This window comes from Cavia porcellus, unplaced genomic scaffold (assembly GCF_034190915.1).
Source record: "Cavia porcellus strain 051 isolate PalLab524CR breed Dunkin Hartley unplaced genomic scaffold, mCavPor4.1 scaffold_8, whole genome shotgun sequence".
Taxonomy (NCBI): Eukaryota; Metazoa; Chordata; class Mammalia; order Rodentia; family Caviidae; genus Cavia; species Cavia porcellus.
In genome coordinates this window covers 4,980,423-5,005,652 of record NW_026947491.1, presented here as the reverse complement: position 1 = coordinate 5,005,652, position 25,230 = coordinate 4,980,423, and the positions used below count along the sequence as shown (strand labels likewise).

The 25,230-nt window shown below is 37.0% G+C and overlaps 1 protein-coding gene across 12 annotated transcripts in view; it reads left to right on the top strand.

Annotated features, from left to right (window-relative positions):
- Positions 1-4,353: 4,353 nt before the first annotated feature.
- LOC101787069 (ankyrin repeat domain-containing protein 26-like) overlaps positions 4,354-25,230 on the top strand; it is a 124,261-nt gene continuing 103,384 nt past the window's right edge. For 11 of the 12 annotated variants that reach the window (XR_010049021.1, XR_010049022.1, XM_063254120.1 and 8 more), the window contains exons 1-7: positions 4,354-4,514; positions 7,350-7,422; positions 10,636-10,762; positions 11,030-11,085; positions 13,774-13,867; positions 20,401-20,429; positions 20,519-20,591. Coding sequence is in view for 10 of the 12 variants with exons in the window: in XM_063254120.1 (XP_063110190.1) it covers positions 4,369-4,514; positions 7,350-7,422; positions 10,636-10,762; positions 11,030-11,085; positions 13,774-13,867; positions 20,401-20,429; positions 20,519-20,591 (598 nt within the window). In the remaining 2 variants the exon portion in view is untranslated. The remainder of the gene's footprint in view (positions 4,515-7,349; positions 7,423-10,635; positions 10,763-11,029; positions 11,086-13,773; positions 13,868-20,400; positions 20,430-20,518; positions 20,592-25,230) is intronic. The other variant, XM_063254115.1, reaches the window with a different exon arrangement.

Genomic DNA, 25,230 nt, shown 5'->3' with positions numbered 1-25,230 from the left:
AAGTTGCCTCCCTCTATGGCCAGTGCCCTCCCTTAGACTAGAACACTTGTTATGGAGAGTGACTTAAACCGGTCCATTATTATAATCCAAATCTGCAGTTAATATTAGTTTCACTGTTAGTGTTCTCCATCTGATGGGTCTATTCAAATGTGTAGTGTATTTGCTGTTGCATTTATATTTGTTCTTAATTTTGTGTTAAATTCCAGAATTCATAAATATTTAAGACATGAAGTATAGGAAATTATGATTTAAAATATTCCTTTTATTTAATTTTCAATTTTGTAATCTTGTACATGATAAAGTATTTTAAATCAGTATGTCCAGTATCTGTGCACTAACATTATAGTGAAGTTTTAATATTTTAATAAATGCATTAGACCTAGTAAAACCATTTTACTACATGATTGTATCACTAAGAAGTGATTGTTGTAAATAAAAATAAAATGTTAAGTCACCTATCAATTATTTTCTTGCCTAGGTATGTGACTTATATTGTTCTATATATTTTCCTATTCTTTGGATTAGGAGATGATACCTATTCTGTGCTACTTTGATCTTGTAATTATCTCCAGGTATATACTGAGTTTCTGTAACATGGTAGTAGTAGTTTCGGTAACTACATTTAATTAACAGCTTTTTCCTGTGTTGTTTTCTTTTGTCTTCCCTTTTGCAGAGCCTCAACCTTTTCTTGTGGCTCCATTCAGGCCAGGCAAGTGCGCTATCACTGAGGTGTATCCTTTACACTACGAAGTTTGCTTTTTTATATCAGGTTTAAGTTCACTGCAAAATTGAAAGGAAGCTCCAGAGATTTGCAGTTGATCATGTGCCTCTCACACATAAGTTGCCTCCTTCCATGGCCAGTGCTCTCCCCTAGAGTAGTACACTTGTGATAGATGATGACTTACCATGAGTCTACCCTTATCCTTAAAATCTGAATCTGCGGTTAATGTTAGGGTTCACTGTTAGTGTTCTCCATCTGATGGGTCTAACAAATGTGTAGGGTATTTACTGTTGCATTTATGTTTGTTCTTAATTGTTTGTTAATACTCCATATTCAGAAGAATTTAGGAGATGATTATAGGAAATTTTTAATCCAAATGTTACACTTCTTTAATTTCTACTTCTGAAATCCTATACATGAAAAATAGTTTTAAATTAGTATGGTTACTTTGTGTGTACTAACATTAGAGTAAACTTTTAATTTTTTAAGTAAATGTGTTAGACTTAGTAAAAGAATATTACTACATGGTTGTATTACTGAAAAGTGATTTTTGTGACTAAAAATAAAATTTGAAGTCACTTAACAATTATTATCTTCCCACTAAAGTATGTAATTTGTATTGTTCTGTATAATGTCCTACTCTGGTTTAGGAGGTGATATCTATACACTGTTACTGAGTTTTTGAATTATCTCCAATTGTATACTAAATTTCTGTATCATGGTATTAGTAGATTCATTAACTTTCTTTAAATAATACCTTTTTCTTTGTTTCTTTGTTTATTCTCTTTTTTTTCTGTTTCATTGTCTTCCTTTTTGCAGTGGTTGCCACTCAACCCGAGACTCCACTCAAGTCAGGCAAGTGCTCTACCACAGAGCTGCACCCTTTTCACTAAGAACTTTGTTTTTTATGTCTGGCTTAGGTTCACAGCAAAGTTGAAAGGAGGATCCAGAGGGCTTTGATTGATCATGTCCCTCTCACACAAAGTGTTTTGCTTCCCTCCATGGCCAGTGCCCGCCCCTAGAGGAGTACCCTTGTTACAGATGATGACTTACAGTGGTCCTTTGTTACGTTATCATCTAACGTTGGCAGTTAACATTAGGGCAAACTGTTGGCGTTCTCCATCTGATGGGTCTATTCAAATGTGTAGTATATTTACTGCTGCATTTATATTTGTTCTTGTTTTTTTCTTAATACTGCTGAATTCAGAAGTATTTAAGAAATTAAGTATAGGAAAATTTTTATTTCAAAATACTCCATTTATTAATTTTTACTTCTGAAATCCTATACATGAAAAGAGTTTTAAAGCACTATGTTTACTGTCTGTGTAATAACATATAATAAAGTTTTAATATGTCAATAAATGCATTAGACTTAGTAAATAACATATTACTACATGACCTTATCACTGAGAAGTGATTTTTGTGACTAAAAATAAAATTTTAAGTCACTTATACATTATTTTCCCACCCAAGTTTGTAACTTATGTTGTTCTCTGTATTTTCCTATTCTTTAGTTTAGGAGATGATATCTAGTCTGTGCTACTTTGATCTTGTAATTATCTCCAGGGGTATACTGACTTTCCGTATCTTCTGCAGTACTGGGTTTAGTAACTATCTTTAATGAATAGCTTTGTTTCTTCTCTTTTATTTTCTATGCGTTCTTTTTTGCAGTGATTGGTAGACCTCGGACTCCATTCATGCAAGGCAAGTGCCCCTCCACTGAACTGTACCCTTTGCACTATGAACATTTTAAAATATCAGGCTTAAGTTCACAGCAAAATTGAAAGAAAGCTCCAGAGATTTCCAGTAGACTGTGTGCCTCTCACACGAGTTGCCTCCCTCCATGGCCAGTGCTGTCCTCTAGAGTAGTACACTTGTTATAGACGATGACTTACACTGGTCCTTGGTTCCCATCCAAAGTCTGCATTTAACACTAAGTTTCACTGTTAGCATTCTTCATGTGATGGTGGATTGGAATTTGTTGTGTGTTTCCTTTAGCAGTGTCATGCCTCAGACAGCTCCTTTGTGCTATTTGTTCATTGCCTCCCTGGCCCTGCACCACCCCACCAATACTGCAACCACTGAACTTTTCATTTTCCTGGCAGTGATCATTTTAGCAGATCTGCTCCTTCATTGAAATGATACAGTGGATAATTTTTGAAGATTAAAAGCAATAACTGTTCAAGCTAACTGAATGTAGCCAATAAAGCTGTTACTTGAACTGCCTTTCTTCCTCTTATTGGGGATGTTGCTAGGGACCGAAGCCAGTGCTTTGGCCATTCCAGGTCAATGATTTACCATGGAGCTATACCTCCAGCCTTAGTTTTTGTGTTTTTCATGCTTGTATGAATATGCGCTGATGGCATGTGCTCCACATGCTGAGCTGGCCTGCTTTCTATGTGGATTCCTCATCATGAGGAGGGTTGCCAAAAGTGACATCATGCTGAACTTCAGAGCACGAACTGCACCACCTTGTTCTGTTGGGTCCAGACAGAACCTTTGAGAATGGAGGCAGACACTGGCGAGTGCTGTGCTTCTCAAAGTGCCTCAGGGCTTTCATTCTTACCTGGAGATGGGAAGTAAGATGAGGGAGTAATGAAAGCTATAGGTGAGTCAAAATGCTCCTCTTCCTTTGAGTGCAAGTCATGTTAAGTTAGTAAAACATGACCGATTTTATCATTATTATTATTGGTCCTCACTCCTTCAGTACTAGGGACTCAGTGGTCTTGTGCGTGCTGTGCACACATGTTTACCACTGAGTCCAACCCCAGCCCTGACTTTGTATGAATAGGTTCTCTGTCACGGGAAATCAGAGGCTTTTGGTTCTTTGTGTTGTTTTGTTTTTTTCCCAAAGTTTACATGACGTAAAATTTTGTCTTTCACTTGTCACATTCTGAGAGGCTCAGTGAGTTAGTGGTTTCATTTGTATGTTTTCATTATTCCATGTAAGATAGTGCTCCCTGGCAGCTGGTTGCAACCTCCCCGGTGCTGGCTTTTAAGCTTTTCAGACTGGACCAGCTTGTAAGGGCTTGAGCTCTGAAGTGGTTCTTTCCATGGGAAGTAAGATAGCAGATGAACTTGAGCCCTGTTTCCATCACACATATGACAGAGAAACCAGGGAGAACTAAGGGAGCTCCTTAGCATCTTCCCTAGGAGAGGAATAGCAAGAGTAAGTGCACAGACTTCTCCTGAGCTCTTCTCCACTGAGAGCTGGAAATCATTGCAATGGTGCTTGTTTCAGGTGTGCTTCCCATATTTTGCCATGCTGCAAATTAGAATGCCCTTTACAGCTTCCTTGAGCTAAAGTATTTCCTCTTCAAACTCTACAGTTCCAACTGAATGCTACAGCAGCTGCCTTGTGTCTTAAGAAAATAAGTGTATCTTTTATGATCGTTCCTAGTGCCACTACTCTAGGAAAGTCATGCTCTTTGTTTGCCATGTCAGCTTATGCCAGCGATACTGCTAATGGTACCATTTCTGTCAATATAATACCTTTAGGTAGGATGTGATTGTGCACAGCACTATTGCTCATTTAGCTATCAAATGTAGGTAAATTCTCTTCTTCCCTGCATTTCTTAAATAAAAAATAGGAAGTGAGATTTCTTATTGCATTGCATATCAATAGCATAATTAATACTGATTGTAGAATGGGCTACAGATGTAGCCCAAAAGACTATTTTGTGTCAAAACATCAGAGTTATACTTTAATAGTTTATATTTTTGTTAATTCAAAATATATTTTACCTTTTTCTTTAATAGCACCTGCTATTTCTGAAGATGAATCTCTAACCAGGTAAGAATTTACAGGTTTTTAAATATCATACAGTGACTAATTAGTGAGTGCAGAAAAAGAAAATAATGTTTTTTAGTGTTCTGTTCCAGGCCAGACAAAGTACCTGTACTGTTTTAATCCAGTTTTATTAATTTGGCTGCTGTTATGAATGGGGGTTATTTAAATGGTCCATGGTCTCATAATTAAGAAGTAACTGACCCATGTGTTGACTGTTAGCCTGCCTGGCTCCCAGATGCCTTCCATTGCCCTCTGCAGTGCTGGGATCCAAATGCAGGTCATTTAAGATCAATGTAGAAAGTCACCATAAGGGACATGTCAAGTCTGCTTAGTTTTCCTGAGAAGTTGGTGAGTTTATTCTAAAGATAATGATTGAATTGATAGCCAGTTTCTTGTTTTTACCACTATAGAACTTAGGGGAGATGTGGTAGTTAAGACTATCTTTATGTAAATCATCTTATATTATTTATGTTGAGGGTTTATTGCAATGACATTTTTAATGCATGTGTCTATTCACCAATTTCCCAGTTTGGTTTTCCTTTCAGGCTATTACTATTGCCTAGTTCTATGATTTTTTTTCCTCTTAAGTAAAATATTTTCTTGACTTTTTAAAAAATTTTTCTTCTACTTGGTATTTTTTTTTATTTCTGCTGCCTTAGTATTTTTTTTTTTAGTACCAGAAATCAAATCTCACGACTGCATGCTTGCAAGGCAAGTGCTTATGCTGCTTAGTATTTCTTATTGTTCCTTAAGCAGAGTAAAAAATAAGTAGACTTTCAGGTTCTAAGGAATCTAAGAGACCAATAAAAATACCTTCTATTGCCTCAACCTGCTTAACATTCTAGCCACATGGTTGTATCCTAGAGAATTTGAAGCACAATGATATTAAAGTGACTTATCTGAATATAGTTCATGGTAAAAATGAAATTGAAATCAGGTTCTATCGTTGCTGAGACTAATACACTTCCTCATGTCTCCTTCTGTGAGAGTTTCCATAGCAGAAGAGAGGAGCAGGTCTAGCATGCCCAGTGGGAGAGCATGACAGTAGAATTCATGAGGGAAGGCAAGTTTGAAGAGCAGCGTCGAATTGGGCAAGACTTGGGTATTAGAAATCAGAAAGTTGAGGTTTGTCACAAGTTTAATAAAGATAATACAGAAATTGAAGCCCAAATTAGTGAGCATTGTTTCAAAAGGCATATTAAAAGTGAAGGTTTAAAGATACCTGAAAAGATTGTTGCCCTTTTGTTCAGTTGGAGAAACTGAGAAACTTGAAGATTGGTGTTGGATTGCTTAGGGTAATGTGAGCCATTGGGAAGTCTCTAGAGCAGGGAGGAATGTCCCATGGCCACCTTCCTTCTCAGTTCATGTAGGGTGGCTCAGGCCCCAAAGTCCACTGGGAACCATAAGTTGCTGAACTTCATGGGCCTGTGACCCAGGACAGATGTCTCTCACCTCCACCTCTTTACTCCATTGGCTGATGTGCTTCCTGTAGATGGAAGGTAGGCCTGGAAGTCAGACGTGCCCATTTGATTATCAGTACCTTGCTTCTGCTGAGGGTAGGTGATTGTGACACAAATAGCTTTCTTTTCAGGAACAGCTACTGTTGCTTACTTGAGTTCATCCTTGTTGCAGGAATCTATGTCTTCATAGACTGAAAAGTTTAGGTGAAGACTCTTGTGGAGCCCTCCATTGAGCAGCCCAGGAGTAGGAGCCCTTTCAGAAGGACTTTAGATTAGACTTAGGATAACAGAGGAGCAGCTACCAGGGCTGATTTTCCAGCTAGATCCTGCTTGAATGTCAGTGTGTCTGTGAAAGTTTCACCAATTTATGTGTAGGTGAAAAAAGCAAAGCCATACAGGAAAAATAATTGGATTTTATAATTTTTAATAGTTTAATTTCCCTGGGAAGAGATTTATCAACTCACATACACATTTTTTTCTTTGATTTCCATACTTTTAACCTTCAGATATTTTTATAGTTCAATGTCCTGTTTTTATGGTAAAGGGAAGAAACAGAGTTGTCTTACTGTAAGGGGCTTTGATAGTAGAAAAAGACTGCCATTCCAGAGTTACTTAGCATCATACTGACTTTCACTAACTTTTGCATTAATGGGGGAAATTGCTCAACCCCAGTGTTTTAAAGGAGGAAAGATTTATTTTGACTCAGTTCAGGCTCCAAGGAAGAAATTCCTTAGCAGGGAGACAAGGTAGAGGAAAGCTCCTGCAGGCAGGAGCAGTGAGAGGGCTGAAGAACCAGGGGTGAGAATTCACCCATCCAGGTCAGGACCCAGTGGTCTGCCTCAGAGCAGACCCAACCTGCTAAGGGCACAGTGAGCTACTGAACTTGCAGATGGATGAGGGCATGCTGAGTATAGGGTCCCCATGGTCCAAACACCTTCCCACTAAAGGGGACACTTTAAACCAAAACCATCACAACCAGATTAGTCATTGAAACAGAGACAGACCAGGGAAAGGGGACGGTGAATCTTTTCACCTTGAGGTTACCAGGCATTTTTGAGTCCAGGTAACAACTTTTGTTGGCCATTGATTGCATTTTCACGTCAGCCTTCAGAGGAGGCAATTTGTAAAGAGAAATGACTTTTAGACTGTGCTGGTCTCTTGGCTGTCACACTTTGGGAGTGAAAGTGAGACTATGCTGAGTGTTTCGTAGATTGGAATAAGTGAAGACAGAAGGAAACATCTAAAATATTTCAAAACTACAAGTCAAATTTTAGTTGTGTCAACCACGAACCATCATTTGATACACAGATAGCCAAGCTTTCACCAGTTTTTAAAGAATGAAACTCACCCACTGCTATTGTGTGTTTTTGCTCCCCAGCTCTTCCAGCAAACACAGTCTTGTTAATTTCTGGCCTAAATCAGATGACACTGACTTTCTTCTGGATAACAAGGTAAGTCTCTTTCGTAATGTTAGTTTTCTTCCTCTTAGTTTTGCATTGTATTGCACTTAGTCTTCAAATTTAACAGTGGTGTAGCTACCCTGAATTTATATGGAACATTGATCCGCGAAGTTCATTTTAGAGAACTATGCCTAGTCAAAAAGAATTTCCACCCCTTTGGTAAATAACTGGTACATACTTTGAAGTATTTGTGACTGAAAAAACTAATGGGTTAGAAAACATACAGTGACAGGAAAATTGTGTCTGTCAAACCTTTGCCATGATGGCGGAAATACAAAATTTGGTCAAGGATCATTTGGATAAGTGAACCTTGCCATGGCTTGAAAATCTTACTACCAAGATCTTCATAGCACTCATACCTATATAAATATTTTATGATCTTATTAGTCCTTTCAATAATCAGGGAACTTTGGTGCCTTCATTTGAGCAACTTAGAGATAAAACATTTTTTCCTTTAAGTATATTTTATTTTACTGTCATACAGTTTTTATGAGAGCTTTTCTGTTGCCTTTATTGGTTCTGTTGTTGGACTAAAATAATATTGGAAACTGTGACAGCTTAGAAATTTAAAATGTTTCATCAAAGTTATCTGTATCTGTGTCTTCAAACTTTAGAAGTGCAGGATTTTCATTGTTGCTATTTTATTTCTTTTGTTCCTGGGAGTTGATCACAGGGCCTGTGCAAGAAGGTCTACCCCTGGTCCTCATTTTTTTTAATTAATTGAATTTGTTTTTTAATCAGGACTGGAATTTGGGATCTTTAGCTTCACCTTCAGTGCTGGGTTGAATGTGCTACTACACCTGCCTGCACCTTGTTTTCTAAGTGATTCCTCCATTAAGAGGATAACATTTTTAAAATTTTTCATCTTTTTGAAGAATACTTGTTGTGGTCAAAATAATGACCAGTCCTAGAGCTAGATGGTCTAAAAAAGCAAGTGGTAATGATTAAGTAATTGTAAGCATTATAGTTTTTAAAATATACAGTTGAAGTGTCCAAATCTCATTCTGACATTTCAAGTTTCAGAAGTTTTTGTACTTCCAAATATTCATTTAAAACTCCCGCAGTACTGTGAGTTTCTGGAGATTAGAAAGATGTTGTGTGAATTCTGAAGACCTGCAGTGCGGTGTTTTGTATTAAGAGGCATTTTAATACCATTTGAATGTTAATGAATGGATTTCTACCTAGTAGAATTTTTCAAGTAATGTATGCATGATTTATGTAATAAATAAGTACATTGAGTTTCTAAAAATATGCCCTAAAGTGTATATTTCCTTACTGTGCTTAGGATATATAATTTCAGGTTATGTTTAATGTTATGTCAAATAAGGAAACAAATCAGAGGAATGAATAGGTATGATACACACAGTACATTGTAGTATCCTTTAACTCTGAACATAGGTTAGAATGTCATCTTAAAATTTATTAATCTTTTCTTTTAGCCAGCTCCATGTTTACTAGGTGCATCTTTTCAAAGTGTAATTTTTCTATAGAATCCTGATTAGCAGTTGTTTCTCTGAATGAAAAACTCATGGAACATACTGTGTTTTCTTCTCTCTCTACTATAAATGCTTCAGTTCTCAGGTAGTGGTAAATAGCATGCAACCTTTCTTCCATTTGTAACTGTCATTGCATATGGTATAAATAGAAAATTAGAAGTATTGGGATATGCCATTTATTGGGAGAATAGGAATTTTTAAATAAGGTTTTACATTTCTCCCTCATGTTATAGTAGTATGCAAAAATACCTTATTCTGTAAATATATCACCATTTCCCTTCTATAATTTACAATATGTTTCCCTTTTTGAGAATGGACCTGGTTATACTTATCAGTTGGGCTTCTAACTCCTGGCTTCAGGAACCATCGTACCTCAGCTGCCCTATTAGCACAGGACACAGGTGCACATCAGCAGGCCTCCATTTCATTAAATCCTGGAAGATTTTTCTTTGAACAGGAATCTTTGGCAAAATCTTCAATGGATATTTTAGTGTTAAATCTTATGATTAAATTTTAAAATCATATTTATGTAGTGTCCCAGAAGTCAGCATTTACATATATCAATAAAAGTTTATGCTCATTTCCTGAAAAAAAGTTAGTGTATATCATTGAAAAATGGCATCTCCTTGATTTCATTTGAGGAATTTCAGAACCATGGATAGCATAGTTAGCATTACTACCTCAGTTTGCTGTATTCTACAAATACTTCACCTTTTGAACTGATATGATTTCCTGAGTGAGGTCATCTTCTCCCCTCCTCCTACAATGTGTCTGCAGTCCCAGGCCTCCAGCTTGATGTCTTTCTGCAGGCCTTGACTGTGACCTTTCCGTGATGATATTGGATGGCTCCAGACCTCTGAAGCTGAGAATTCCTGGCCCCAGCCACTCTTCTGATGACTATCGAGTCTTTCTTACTCTTTACATTCTGAGAACTGTTTTTCATTTCTAGACTCATTTTCTCACCCATCATGTAGACATTATATTCTTTTATGTTCTGCTGCCCATTAAACTCTGGCATTGATCTTACACTGCTGCCAAGAATCTGCAGATTCCCTTTTCACAAAGGAAAAGTTCCCATTCCAGCCTGAGATGAGTCTTGTGTGGTTCCCCTTGCTGCTCCTTTTTATCTGTTTGTGCCCTTCTGGAAACTATTCTAGTTGTATCATCTTCCTTGGGCAGCCCTCTTTTGCTGCATTGTTTCATGCCTCATCCTTTTGTTTCTGGTGTCCCTTTTTGAATTCTGAGGTATTTCATTTGTTCTTTAAATGAAATGGTATTCTTGAATTTGGAGGTGTTGCCTATCACTTGTAATTATTTTTGAAATAAGTATTGGTTGAGGTTTAAATGTAAATGTGATAATTTGACTTCCCTAGACAGCCTTCCTGTGTGCTTTCTCTCCCTTTCAAAAGAAATGGCCTTTCCTGAGCTTCCCAGATAGAACTGATTGTACTTGATTTGGATGTGTATCTTTGTACCTCATTTGTAGAATAAATGAAACACATTTCACTGTTTTCATTTGTGTTCATGTATCTGCATCTACTTCCATGCAGAGCAGAATGTGCTTTCTGTTTTCAGCTTTTCCCCAGAGTAGTCACTGTGATTTGATAAATTTTTTCCCGCGATTGTTTCCATTATGCTGAGTGGGTCACTGGGCAATTGCATGCTTTGTAATGCTATTTTTGTTTTTGTTCTGCCTTTTTTTTGTTAGAAAGAAGCAGAAAGGCCAAAAATTATATGGCTGGAAAACGGTAAGTTTGTTCTTGTAAAAACACAAGAAGAGCAAACAGCCAAAAATGTGACTAATGTGGATGAAGAGAAGAAAACTCCTCAAACTGGTAAGTTAGTGACTAGCTATGAAAATCGTTCTTGTTCATATGCTATTATTTTCAAATGTGTGTAGATCCAAAACATAATATCCATTTCTTTTAAAATTTTATTGTCTTATTTTTCTTCCACCAACATATTTCTGAACCTGTTTCTGAAATTCTTTTCACATTGACTTGTATCTTAGTGAAATATTCATGAATGCAGATGGATTTGCATACATGAGTAAAATTTATTGTAGTGAATATAACTAATGTGTCTGTGACTACATTTTATAGATACTGTGTTGCCACTGGAAGCACAGACAGATGATGAATCTCCTTGGGATTCTGAGGTATTGCCTGTAATTATTTTTGAAATAAATATTGGTTGAGGTTGAAATATAATGGGAAAATTTGACTATACTTTCTCACCTGTTCATATACCTGTAAGAAATTTTTCCTTACAGTTTTTAACCACAGTTCCTAATTTCCTGTGTGGCTTAGCTGTTTAGTATGATTATGTCTCAAAGAGTTAATGCCACTGGGTTCATAGATGAATGCAATTGCCCTGTGCTGAATCCTTTGTACTGCAGGTGAAGGAATAAATGAATGGAGTCTGAGCACACCTTTGCTACCTGTGTAAGATTCATTTAAGGAAGCCAGTGCAGTTAAAAACTAGGAGCAACATGTCATAAGCAATCAGCTTGGATTCTGAAACTAAGCTGAGCAAAAACTGAGGAATTCTTCCCAGTCAGTCTATGGCCAATGGGTGAAAATTCTGCTGAGATTCAGACAAAATGTTTGGATCATAATTTTTACAGTTTTTTACTTGACAGAGTAATAAATGATAATTGCAATAGTTAATATGTTTGGGTTTCCTGGTGTCGATCTGAACGTAGTAATTCAATAGAATCAAGGACTCAAGATGTCAATACATGGTGTTATACTCACAGTTTGGTGTTATATTATTTGAAAAAACAGAAACCAATTTTGAATGTGGAATGCAGTGAGTCTCTTTATGGCAGCCATGCTTGTACTGATAAAAATGTAAATAATGACAAATTGTGTTAGAGTGAACATTTTGATTTTTTGTTTGTTCTGTTTTGTTTTTCGGTTACTGGGGTTCAAACTCACAACCTTGTGCTTGCCAGAGAGGCACTTCAGCCACTGAGCTAAATCCCTGGCCCTAGAGTGAGCATTTTGGGAAAGGGCTAATGTCTTTGTTCCATGCAGCTCCTGCATTGTGGTACCAGGATGGTGGTTGAAGTCACAAGATGTGTTAGTATTCTGTCTGTTAGTAACTGCTAAATCTTGGAAACATAATTTAATGAATTTGGCTTTTGGTGACCTTATTATACCATGAAGATGGCACATGATCTACTACTTATGTGATGCTTTCTATATGTCATAGGAAATTTGTGATAAAAATTATAAAAATACTTTGAAAGTATAAAAGGTTTTACCTGAATAAATATTGAAGATTTTTTCCTAAACATGAGATCAGCAAAATAATAATGTGAAGAAAAGAGTAAGAAAGATGAGAGAGGCATGTAGATTGCTGATTTGTAAATGGTAAAACTCTTAGTAAAACTGTTGATGGAGACAGCATATAGGAAGAGAGTGGCTTGGTGCTTGAGGCTTCCCTGATGAGATTTTAAATGTGAACTTGAATAAATCTCTGTTTTAGAGTACCACTGTGTACCAAGTAGTGAGATACTGAATATCTTAGGTGAAGACTTATGTTATCATGATAGAGCAGTCAAATGAACAAGAAGCACTTTTTATTTCATTAATTTGAATCCATCCTGTGGCCTTCCCATGGCACTACACCACCAGCCATATTAGACTTGAGACAGGGTCTTTCTATGTAACCACATTCCCAAGACTGGGCTTGAACTGGTGCTTGTCATGCCTTACCCTTCCAAAAGTTTGGAATTACAGGTGTGCACCACTAGCCCTGCAAATGTTAAAGAATTTTCGAGGGGGGTTTCAGTACAGATGGGAATGAGAGTGAACTGCTGCTAATATAAGAGTGAACAGGAGCCAGCACAGTAAAGTCCAGGAGGACACTGTGGGCAGGACCATGAGCCCTGTCTGTCCATCACTGCAGCACCCTACAGTGACCAGGAAGCAGGAAGTGCAGTTACTTCCTCACAGTTATTTACAGTTTTGTAACAGATAGAAAAGAAAATGTGTAAGTCGGTATGTTGTAAATTGGGGGCACTTTGTAAAAAAAGTTTTTATGTTGCAGTCTTTTTTCATACTTTTTCAAAGTTTTTCTTAATTGGGAAAGAGTTGTATATAACATCTCATATTCATGTGCTATTTCTTGAATATAACATGAAGTTATCAGTATATTTTTATTTTCAAACATTTTTCTATCAGTAAAAATATTATCTCAGAATTGCTTTTCTTTCAAATCCTTGTTTACATAAGTGAAGTAGTGCCTGCAATGATGTTTTTACTCAGCATGGCTCTCTGAAGTTTCTTACTGGCCGAGTATCTTAACAGTGACATGACTTCTGTGAATAGAATGCTTAATGCTGAATAATAACAAGTATATTTATAAGAATTTGTTTATTCAGGGAAGGGAAAGTGATATTAGGGTGTAAAGGGAACCAAGGTAATCAAGAAATGATAACTCATGTAGCAGTTCCCCAAAACAAGTGTAATTGTTACATATCACAAACATGCACTCATAAAAATGGCTTCATGTAAATCTGTATGTTTCAATGTTACATTCATTGGAGAGTGCAGCGTACTGTTGACTCTTGTGAAGCTAGGATGAAATAGGTTTGTCAGACAGAATTTTGTCTCTGAATCCTTCCTGTAGCATTCCATGCCTGCTTTACAAAGTCAGCACCCATATGGAGACAGCAGCTGGGCTTGTCATAAGGTTCACATGGGAGACATTTTGGTTCTCAGTATATGCTTCCCATTATTAAACCTGCTTGCCTTAAGATGGTAAAAATCAGATAGTTTCTTTGGAAATGAGTAAGAAATGCTTCTGTAACTCATTACTGCTATATGAATTTTCACAGAGTATCTCTGAGAATCTTCCACAGCAGCCTGTCGATCCTTTTCCTGGGGATGCAGATGATGGAGGAAAACATGCAGGAAATACACAAACAAAAGGTAGGAAATATGTGTAATTTATTTAGAGAAGTTATTTGATAGTTATTTAGCTAAAAGTAGAGCATTGCTGGATTATAATAGTCAAAAAACTACCCATGAGTTGGATAGTAAGAAAAAAGAAGTAAATCAGTAGTAAGTTTTATATACTTTGAAGTTTAAGTAATAGGTTAATTTGAGGGTCACTGAGGGAGCTACCTTGTTAGCACCATTTCAAGGCATTCTAATGTCTGAGGGAAGTTAGAAAATTAATAGGAAAGAAAGGAGTGAAGAATGCGAAAGCAATAATACAGGGAGTAAACAAAGAAAACAAAGTATGGAGTGTGGAAAAATGAAGTAATTCTTTTTTTTTTTTTTGGTCTTTTTCCTTTTTTATTGGTACCAGGGATCGAACTCACGACTGCCTGCTTGCAAGGCAGGCACTTATGCCACTGAGCTAAATCCCCAGCCCCTGAAATGAAGTAATTCTTAAGAGAAGGAAGATCAAGGTAGCAGAAGTGTAGAAATTGTATCAATTGAGCATTGAGTAGCAAAACTTGATAGAGAAGTAGAGCAGAAGTTTTTCACTTTCCCTGTCTTCTTACCACTGGAAAGGCATCAAGGACTGAAGTACTAGATTATGCAGAGCTCTTCTTTATTCACTACAGATCAGAATAAACAAGCAAGGTCAGCTATATGCATAGTTTCACTGGTACCTTGGTTCATGCACTTACTTCTCCCACAATGCTGGTTGCAGAATTCCATTTACAGTTTTACCACTTAAAAAGAGTTGCTGTTTCATCATGTAGTGTATCCAGAATGAGACAGTAAAAAAATAGAAAGAAAGGAATGCTTTTTGAGATCAGCAAAGTCATAGTCTCAGTAAAAAGTCCATAAGAAAGTGGTTGACATTCGTGCATTTTCAATTTGGGTGACATGATGAGGAGGAAGTCAGCACCACTTTCCAAAACGGGAAAAAAGGGAAGGGAAGAGGATTTGAAAGAGACTCAGGGAAGGGAAGAGGATTTGGAAGAGAATGTGTGTGCCAGATCTTTTGTGAAGAAATGAAGCCCCTGTTGGGGAACATGTTACACCACATATTTGATTCACAAGGACTGAGGAAGTGTATTGGTAGTAAGTTCTCTGGAAAGGCTGACACCGCTCATCCTCAGACCACTGGAGGTGGCCCAATATCAAGTTTCCTGTAGAGAAATCTGGAGAAGAACCATAAGTTGAGAACTAGATCAAGACATAACAGGGTCAAGGGGGAGCATAAATCTTTTTTTCTTAATTTTATTTTAAACAGAGTAAAATTAAGCATAAAAAAAGATAACAAAACAAAACATAAGAAAGCAGTGTAAGAGACACATTTCAAAGCAAGACATCAGTAGATCTTCACTACCTGTTATACTTTCTCTTGTTTTCTTCCAAATACTTGTCCATATCTTCACATACAGTGAATTTATACAAAACAACATAGTATAAAACTGATCCAAACAGGATGGTGAAGGCATTTTACGTCTTCAAGACCAGACAATAAGGAAATCGACAATGGCTGTCATAGTGTTCCTCATTCTCTTCAAAATCACTGTCCATTCCTTCATGCATTTTGAAATTAAACAAAACAGACTAAAATCCCTTGGAATAAAGAATAATAATTTGCTGGATTTCACATCATGATGCTACAGAATCAGAACTGGGTCCCTTAGTGTCTCTTTTTCTTCAAAGTAGTTGTTCATTTTATTGTGCATTATATAATCAGTTCTCATAAACTGTTTAGAAGTTCTACACATGCACGAGTCTCTCTATGGATAGCTATCCTTTCTGTATTGGAGGGAAAAACAAAACAAGACAAAACAAAAACTCCTAGAAAAACACAAAATGAAAAAGTCATATAAAACCATGACACAAGGTGACCTACAATGGTTACTATGATGTCTCTTGTTATCTTCAATAGAATTGTCTATATCATCAGGCATAGTATAATTGAACATAGCAGTATATAACAATATTAATAAAAACAAAACATTGGAGACATTATAAGACTTCAAAAGCAGGTAATAATCAAACCAGAGTGGGTATCCTAGTAAATCCTGTCATCTTCAGTGTAGTTGTCTATACTCTCAGACTTGATACTATCAAATCATAACAGATTTGAATAAGATCAGTCAAGACGAGACAGTGATCTGACAAACCAGATTCAAATAAGATCAGTCATAATAAGACAGTATAAGTAATACAGGGCTTCAGATTAATTTAATAGGAAATTAAGGATGGTTACTGTGGTATATCCTGCTATTTTTGGAGTAGCTGTCTGGCCATTAAGTCTACTACAGGTAGACAGGCTGGAATAAAATATAACCAAACTAAACAAAATGATAAGAACAATGTGGATTTTAAATCGTGGTACACTATTAACAATGTCCTCTGCCTTCCTTTTTAGACAATTCCTTCCCTTTTACTTTCACTTTCATGGGTTACATTGTACATTTTGGTTCCCACTAACTCCCTTTAGTTTGTAGGTTAGGGATGCAACCTGTTATTTACCCAAGTGGTTCTGAAACTTTTTACCCCTGGGCCTGATCTTAAGTTGGTTTCCTGCACGTACAAAAGCCTCAAGACTTTTGCTTCATTATAGCTTCTTCTCCACTGCACAAGTGTCATGTCTTTCCAAGCTATCTTCAGGTGCTGGACGAGCTGCCCCTATTTCTCTCTGGTTCCCTGTCACATAGAGCATTGTTTTTTCATATTTGACTTTTGGTCCATAAACCCTCTTTCACGTTAATTATATTTCCCATACAGAGGAAATTTTCGATGGGCCCTATCTCCTGATCTACTCTGCCTGTGTTTCTTTTTGTTAGTGTATCAAGGCCATCTATGTTAGAGATTATAGCCAACCTTCTCTGCCTCATTTCTGCTATGCTATTTTTCTGCTATTGGTTGTCTACTTTTCTCCTTCATTCCATTGTCTGCCCCATTCATTGAGGCCTCTCTGCCACTGTTCCTGAAATCCTGGGGTTTTTTTCTCCCTCTCTAGAATGTCCTTCAGTATTTTTTGTAGGGTTGGGTTGGTGGTCACGAACTCCCCCAGTTCCTCTTTGTCATGGAAGCATCTTGTTTCTCCATTAATTTTGAGAGACAGTTTTTCAGGGTATGTCAATCTGGATTGGAGGTTATTTTCTTTCAAGGCTTGGAATAATTCACTTCAAGTTCTTCTTGATTTGATGGTTTGTGTCAAGAAGTCTGTCATGAGTTTGATGGGTTTTCCTTTAGAGGTGATCTATTTCTTTTCTCTGACAGCTTTCAATATTCTGTTCTTGGGATGAATTTCTGGGATCTTGATTATTATATGTCTGGGTGGTAGCTCAGTTTTGTTTTAGGTGGCTGGAGTTCTGTATGCCTCAAATAGCTGAATATCATCTCCTTTTCCTATGCCTGGGAAGTTTTTCTTAATTATTTCTGTGAATAGCCTTTGTATCTGCTTTGTGTTTACCCCTGCTTCTTCACTCATTTTTATTCTTAAACTATGGATCATCCTCTTGTTGTCTTCTAGCCTTTGTATTGTTACTGCCTATTTCTTTGTTATTTTTAAGAGATCTTTCCTTTCACAATCACACATTGCAAACCTATCAAGTGTTGTTAATGTATCCCTAGTTTCCTTCAGGCAATTTTGCTATCTTTCAATGTAGTTTTAAATTTCCCGGTAATCTCTTTGACTCTGTTGCATGTATTCTAGTTTTATTTTATGGTCTTCTATGAAGGTTTCTCTCCTTTTTCATGTTCCTCCATTTTTCCATCTATGTCTTCTTGGGAGGGGCTTAGCATTTCTTTTATTAATCTTACATCTTACTGTAGTTGTATTAATATTTCAGTTTTCAGTTCATCTATAATGTCACGAAGATATTTCTTTATGTCAGCTGATACCATGTCAAATATCTCATGTTTGCTGCCCTCAATCTGTTCGGTATATACCTCTCCTGGCCCCCATATTCCCTGGTTTGACTGGAGGCTTTTTCTTACTTCTTTCTCTTGTTATGTATCTTGCTTCCTCAATACAGGTGTATCGTGAAGGTCCCAGCCCCTTTCCTATTGGTTATGGTTCTTCTGAAGTGTGCTGGCTAGGGATTGCAGCCTTCTCCATTTTGTTGTTGGTCATTGAGGTGCAAGCAGGGGTGGTGTAGGATGGCCCCTACCCTCTGAGCCAGTCAACCAGTGGAGGCCTTCACCACATTAGTTTGTGCAGCGAGGATGGAACTGGTTTAGGAAAATGTCAGGGACAATTTCAACTCTGGCTATTGGGTGCTGGCCAAAGGCATGACCCAGCCCTGTCAGATCCCACCCATGTGCTCTTGGCAGGGAGCAGCCAACTGAAGTCACTGCCATTCCTTGTTCTGGCCCATCCTGCCCAATATCAATATGTCATCTGGTTGGTCACCTAATCTCTCCCAGGAGGGCCAGATTCTGAGCACTCACTGCAGGTTAGTGCAGGTCTCCACACTGGCTCTGTCCTCCATTGGGCTTACCAAACCCTGACTTCAGCACAACTGTGGCTCCAGTGAGAGCACTGCCACGCGAGTCCAACTGGCTCAGGTGAGAGTGCCACACCCGTGAGTTGGACTGGCTCTGGTGAGCGTGCTTCTGGCTCCAGCCTTCTGTCCACATTTTTCTTTTCTTTTTTTAAAAATCTTTTTCCTCAGTTTCTTCCTGAGTCATTGAGAGTCCATTTCCTTTCACCCAGTCTTCTGCATGGTGGTAAATTCTAAGTGTCTGAGCTGTTTCTCCCAGAGAGGCTCTGTACCTTGTTACTTACTGATCCACCATCTTTCCCGTGACTGCTGAACAAGGACAATCTTATAACAGAATCAACACTCAAAAGTCAGCTACAACTTGAAGATGTCTCTGAGGAGTAGTAATTTCCCAAGTCATTGCTATTGATAGCAGCAATAAAGATAACTACCATAAACAATTTATAAGGATCAGTGCAGCAATTTCACTGAAATAAAAATAGAAAGTGCGAAGACATAGAAGCCAAATGTAACTCTGGATCTGCAAGTCCCCAAAGGCAAATTTAAGAGGCAATGAGGTGGAACAATTGAAAAGCCACCCTTCTGGACTCTTATGAAGTGGTATCAGTGAAGGTAACAGAGCAGATGCATGAGGCTCCCAGTGTCTGACCTGTTCTCCCCGTCCTAAGCTCCACCACAGCTCAGCACTCCCCCAGGGCAGGACTGCTGCGGTAGGTCGTGCCCCTAGAGAGCTCCCTCCTGGGAACAGAGACTGAATGGGAATCATATGCCTCCTCAGCCTCATCCCATAAATCTTGTTTTTATTTCTGAAAATATTTCTAGCCAAAGGGGAAAGAGTAAAGAGATGAAAAACAAATTGTAATTCTAAGATACTACTGCCATTTCTGCCAAATAAAGAAAGGAATGGTAGGAATAATCCATAAAAAGCAGTAAATGGAAACAATCAAGACCATCGAACTAGAGGTCAGTTGGGAGAGGAACAGGGATTTATTGGGGGAAGAAAATAGGAAATAACAAAGCTAAACATAATTTTGGAACAAATGATGAAACATGAGAGCACTTATTCCTCACAGCTTCAGTGTTTGTGCTCACAAATGGCAAAGTCGATTCTTGCTGCTGCAGAGATGATTAGAAGCAGGGACAAGGGCTAGACTTGCCTTACACTGTAGGTACTTCCCTCCCCTCCTAAACTATCAGGCATCAGAGATTTCTGTTAAATTGATAATTATTCAAGTGACATTAATGTACACATAGAAGCATTGACTCATTTTAAGATAAGTAAGTTGTGATAAAATAGCTTTTTCACACAAATCCTTTAAAAAGTAACATAGAGACACTCTTTGGTTCATTCCTTCAATGCGGTATCAGTGGAAATCACTGAGAAATTCCCACGTAGCTTCTCCTCAGCCATGTCCCCAACTTTCACAAAACCTGCTTGTGTAAGGAGTAATGATATTGATGAGTAGTGTATAAAAATCTCACTAGGCATGGTGCGTATGCTTTCAGTTCGAGCTATTTGAAAATTTGAGGGAGAGGGATCACTCATTTGCAGGAATTTAAGGGCAGCATAACAAAACCTCATCTTTTAAAACATAAATAGCATTGACACACCGTTTGTGAGCTCTGCTGTGCTGGGTGTCTCGAGAGCACCTACGTGTAGTGCAATGCTGTACCAATGGATGATGTGGTTTGTTCAATTTATATGCTGTTCTCTTCTTTCAGCTTTGACAGTCAGCCTCTCAGGGTCATGATGGATCCCAAAATCACTTTTTCACAACACCCGACATGTATAGATTGGTATATACTCACTTCCTGTTTAGTTATGGCATTTGGAAGAATAATGTCACATTGGAAATCATGTTCAACCTGTATTCTAATTTTTCTCTCATATTGATCTGACCAATGGGAAAGCAAAGTCAAAAATCTGAAGAACTCATTTCCAAAGTAAAGCATGTATCCTAACTCTGTGAGAATGTATGTTTGGCTTTCTCATATTTTCTTATATAGATTATTTTTCATTTTCCTTTTTAGATTTACCTGACACACATCTTCACTTGAAGGTAATGACTGTATATTTGTGTTCTGAATCAACTTCACATTTTGGAGCTGTGGAGTGTTCATTAAGCATTTGACTTTAAAACCCATTCAGCCTGCCATGGAAGCAAAAGATTGTGTTGCGAAGAAAGCAGTAGGAATAAAGGATGTAAAGACATTTCAACCAGGTAAATCTAGCAATACACATGACTCTGGAAAGAAATACAGTAGCTTACTGTGTTTGATGTACCCACAATCATCTCCATTTTTTCTCCAATTTTGGAAAGCTTTGACATAAACACTGAAGATGTAAGTACTGGTGTCTGTGTTTGCAAATAGGTGCTAAAAAGCACAAGAGAAAACAACTTTTAATGTGTTGTTTACTTATGTTTCAATACCCAATGTTCCCAGTTTGCATCCTTTTTTATTGACAATTTTAAGTTTTATTTTAAAGAGATTAAGACAAAAGAAGACAGAACAAAGCAGGTCAGAGCAGAACAATGTAAGCAATACAGCACTTCACTACAAGACAACTGGATAGTAACAGTAGCAACCAAAATTTGAAATAGTTGAGTATACCTTCACATATAATAGTATCAAACATAACAAAATAGTGTAAAACTATTCAGGAGAATAAAAGTATTATAGGGCATTCAGAACCAAAGAACAGAAAATTAATAATGGCTATGATATTAACTCTTTTTCTATAGCAAATTTGTTTATACTATCACATATATTAAAATCCAATAAGACGCAACATGATAGAACCAATGGAAACATAAGAACAAAAGCATAGTAGGGCTTCAAAACAAGATGATATTACATCAGTGCAATGGCTGCCATAATGTCTTGTTTTCTTCAAAATAGCTGTTCATACCATCACACACAATCAAATCAAACAAAACAGAATAAAACCATTCCAACTAATTAATGAAAACATTATAAGGCTTCAAAGCAATGTAATGGGGAATCAAGACTACCATAAATCCTTTTGTACTCTTACCATGTCTTACATTAGGGAGACTATATGGTATTTAAATATGAGTTTTTATTTTGCTTATGAGTATGGTCTCAAGTTGCATCCATTTATTTATAGATATCTCAATGTGATCCTTCTTTATAGCTGAGTAGTACTCCATTGTATAGAAATACCACATCTTTTTTATCCATTCCTCAGTTGATGGACACTTAGACTGTTTCCAAGATATGGCTATTACAAATTGTGCTATTATGAACATGGGTGCACATATATCACTGTGGAATGGTGTTTTCAGTTCTTCTGGGAATATGCCCAGAAGTGAAATAGCTGGGTCAAATGGGACTTCCAATCTCAGCTTTTTGAGGAATGTCGAGACTGATCTCCCCAGTGGTGGCACCAGTCTACACTCCCACCAGCAGTGCAGGAGAGTTCCTTTTTCCCCACACTCTCTCCAGCATTTGTTGTTGGTAGTTTTCTTGATCCTGGTCATTCTTTCTGGAGTAAGATGGAATCTCAGTGTTGTTTTAATTTGAATTTCTCTAAAGACTGATGATGATGAATATTTTTTCATGTATTTATTTGCCATTTGCATTTCTTCATTTGAGAACGTGTATTCATCTCAGATGCCCATTTTTGGATTGGGTCTTTGAATTTCAGGGGTCTCATTTTTTTAAAAAAATTCTTTATATGTTTTAAAAGTCCTTTGTCTGAGGGACAGTTTAGTGAGAATTTTTTTTCCCCAGTTTGTGGGTTTTATTTTCACTCTGCTGGAGACTTCTTTTGACATGCACAAACTTTTTAATAGGACATCATCCCAGTTATTGATTCTGGGAAGTATTTCTTGTGTGGTTTGATTCCTGTTCATGAATTCCCTACCTACCCTTATGTTTTCAAGATTTTTATCTAAGATTCAAGATTTTTGTCTTCCAGCAGATTTAGTGTTTCTGTTTTAATATTCAGATCTTTGATCCATTTAGATTTTAGTTTAGTACATGGTGATAGGCATGAGTCTAGGTGTAGTTTTCGGCATATGAGGAGCCATTTTTCCAGCACCATTTATTAAAGAGACTGTCATTCTTCCAGTGAACATGTCTTTATCAAAGATAAGGTGGTTGAGTGTGTTTGCAGTTATGATTGTGTCTTCTAATAATCTATTCCATTGATCTTCAGATCCATATTTATTCCAGTACCATGCTGATTTTATTACAGAAACTCTGTAGTATAACTTCAAGTCAGGGATAGTGATGCCTCCTGTCTTGCCTTTGCTACTTCAAACTGCTTTGGTTACTCTAGGTCTCTTTTGGTTCCAGGTGAATTTTAGGCATTATTTCTCTAGATCTGTAAGGTTTGTTAATGGTATTTTCATTGGGATTGCATTGCATCTGTATATAACACTTTTGGGCGAATGATCATTTTCACAATATTTATTCTTATCCATGAACAATGGATGTCTTCCCATTTTCTGATGTCTTCAATTTCTTCTTTCAGGGTATTATAATTTTCCCTGTAATTCTTTTACTTGTATTGTGAGATTAATTCCTAAATATTTCATATTTTTGGATGCCAGTGTGAAGGGTGTGGCTTCTCTTATTTCTCTGTCTGTGATTTTGTTGTTAGTGTATAGGAATGCAATTGATTTTTGAGTATTGACTTTGTATCCAGCTGCACTGCTGAACTTATTTATTATATCTAGAAGTCTTTCAATGGAGTTTTGGGGGTCTTCTGTGTAGAGTATCATGTCATCTGCAAATAATGATAATTTAACTTCCTCTTTTCCTATGTTTACTCCTTTTATTTCTCTCTCTTGTCTAATTGCTCTGGCTAGTATTTCCAGTACTATGTTAAATAGGAGCGGTGATGAGGGACATCCTTGTCTTGTGCCTGATTTTAAGGTAAAGGCCTTCAGTTCTTTGCCATTTAATATGATTCTGGCTCTTGGTATGTCATTGATGTCTTTTATCATACTGATGTAAAGACCATCTATTCCAATTTTCTGTAAGATTCTTATCATGGATAAGTGTTGGATCTTATCAAAAGCTTTTCTGCATCTATAGAAATGATCATGTGATTGTTACTTTTGGCTCTATTGATATGTAGGATTACATTTATTGATTTATGTTTGTTGAACCATCCCTGCATGGATGGGATGCATCCCACTTGGTCATGGTGTGTAATCTTCTTGATGATTTGCTGTATCCTGTTTGCCAATATCTTAATAAGGATTTTTGCATCTATGTTCTTTAGGAAGATCTTTTTTAGTTGGGTCCTTCTCAGATTTTGGTAGTAGGGTAACAGTTGCTTCCAGGAATGACTTGGGAAGAATTGCTTTCCTTTTGATTTCATTGAGGAGTTTGAGGAGTGTTGGCATTAAGTCTTCATTGTATTTCTTGTAGGATTCCACAGTGAATCCACGTGGGCCTGGGCTCTTCTTTGTAGGTAAGGACTTAATTATGTTTTCAATTTCATTAATTGAATTTGGGTTATTCAGCAGTTTGACATCTTCTTGACCCAGCTTTGGTAGTTTATATGTTTCTAGGAATCTGTCTATATCTTCTGTGTCATCGAACCTATGAAAGTAGAGGTTTTTGAAATAGGTGTTAATGATCTTTTGTGTTTCTGCAGTCTGCAGTGACTTCGCCTTTTTCATTCCTTATTGCATGAATTTGAGTTTTTTCTTTCCTTTTTTAAAAAAAGGTTGGTTAGTGGATTATCAATTTTATTTATTCCTTCAAAGAACCAACTCTTTGATTCATTGATTCTTTATATTGTTTTCTTAGTCTCTATTGCATTAATTTCTGCTCTGATTTTTATGATTTACTCCATTCTTATGGCTTTGAGCTTGACTTGCTCTTCTTTTTCTAGATGTTTGAGGTGTAGCATCAAGTTGCTTGTTTTTGTTCTATAGTCCCGATGTGGGAGCTCAGTGTAATTTTTCTCTGAGGGCTGCTTTCATTGCATCACACAGATTCTGGTAAGTTGTATTTATATTTTCATTTGCTTGTAGGTATTGTTTAATTTCTCTTTTAATTTCCTTTGTGACTCACTGAATGCTCAAGAGTGTATTATTCAATTTCCATGTGTTTGGGGGATTCTTGCCATTTCTTTTATCATTAATTTCTAGTTTCATTGTCCTATGATTTGATAAAATGCATGGGATAATTTCAACTCCTTTGCATTTACTTAGATATGTTCCATGGGCTAGTATATGGTCTCTTTTAAAGAATGTCCCATGTACGGCTGATAAGAATATGTATTCTGATGTTGTTGAATGGAACACTGTATACGTTTATCAAATCCATTTGTTCACAGCTATGATTCAGTTCTGTTATTTGTTTGCTGATTTTCTGTCTGGTTGATCTCTCCCTTAGTGCCAAGGGTGTGTTAAGGTCTCCTGTCATAATTGTGTTATTACTTATTTAATTTTTCATTTCTGCTAATATTTGCTTTGTATAGCTGGGTGTTCTGGAATTTGGTGCATGTATATTTAAGATTGTTATCTCTTCCTCTTGAAGTTTTCCCCAAACTACTATGTAGTGACCTTCTTTATCTCTTTGGATTATTCTTGGTTTCAAGTTCACATTGTCTGCAAATAGAATAGTTACCCCTAATTTTTTAAATTCCTGTTGCATGAAGTATTGTTTTCCATCCTTTGACTTTCAGTCTATGAGTTTCCTTTTGGGTTAGATGGGTTTCTTGTGGACAGAGTTTGATTTGATGTTGTTTCTTAATCCATTCTGCCAGTCTGTTTCTTTCAATGGATGAATTGATTCCATTTACATTAATGGTTATAGCTGTTCTACACTGCTTTATTGTTGACATGTTTTCTTTCTGCTGTTGTATCTTTACCT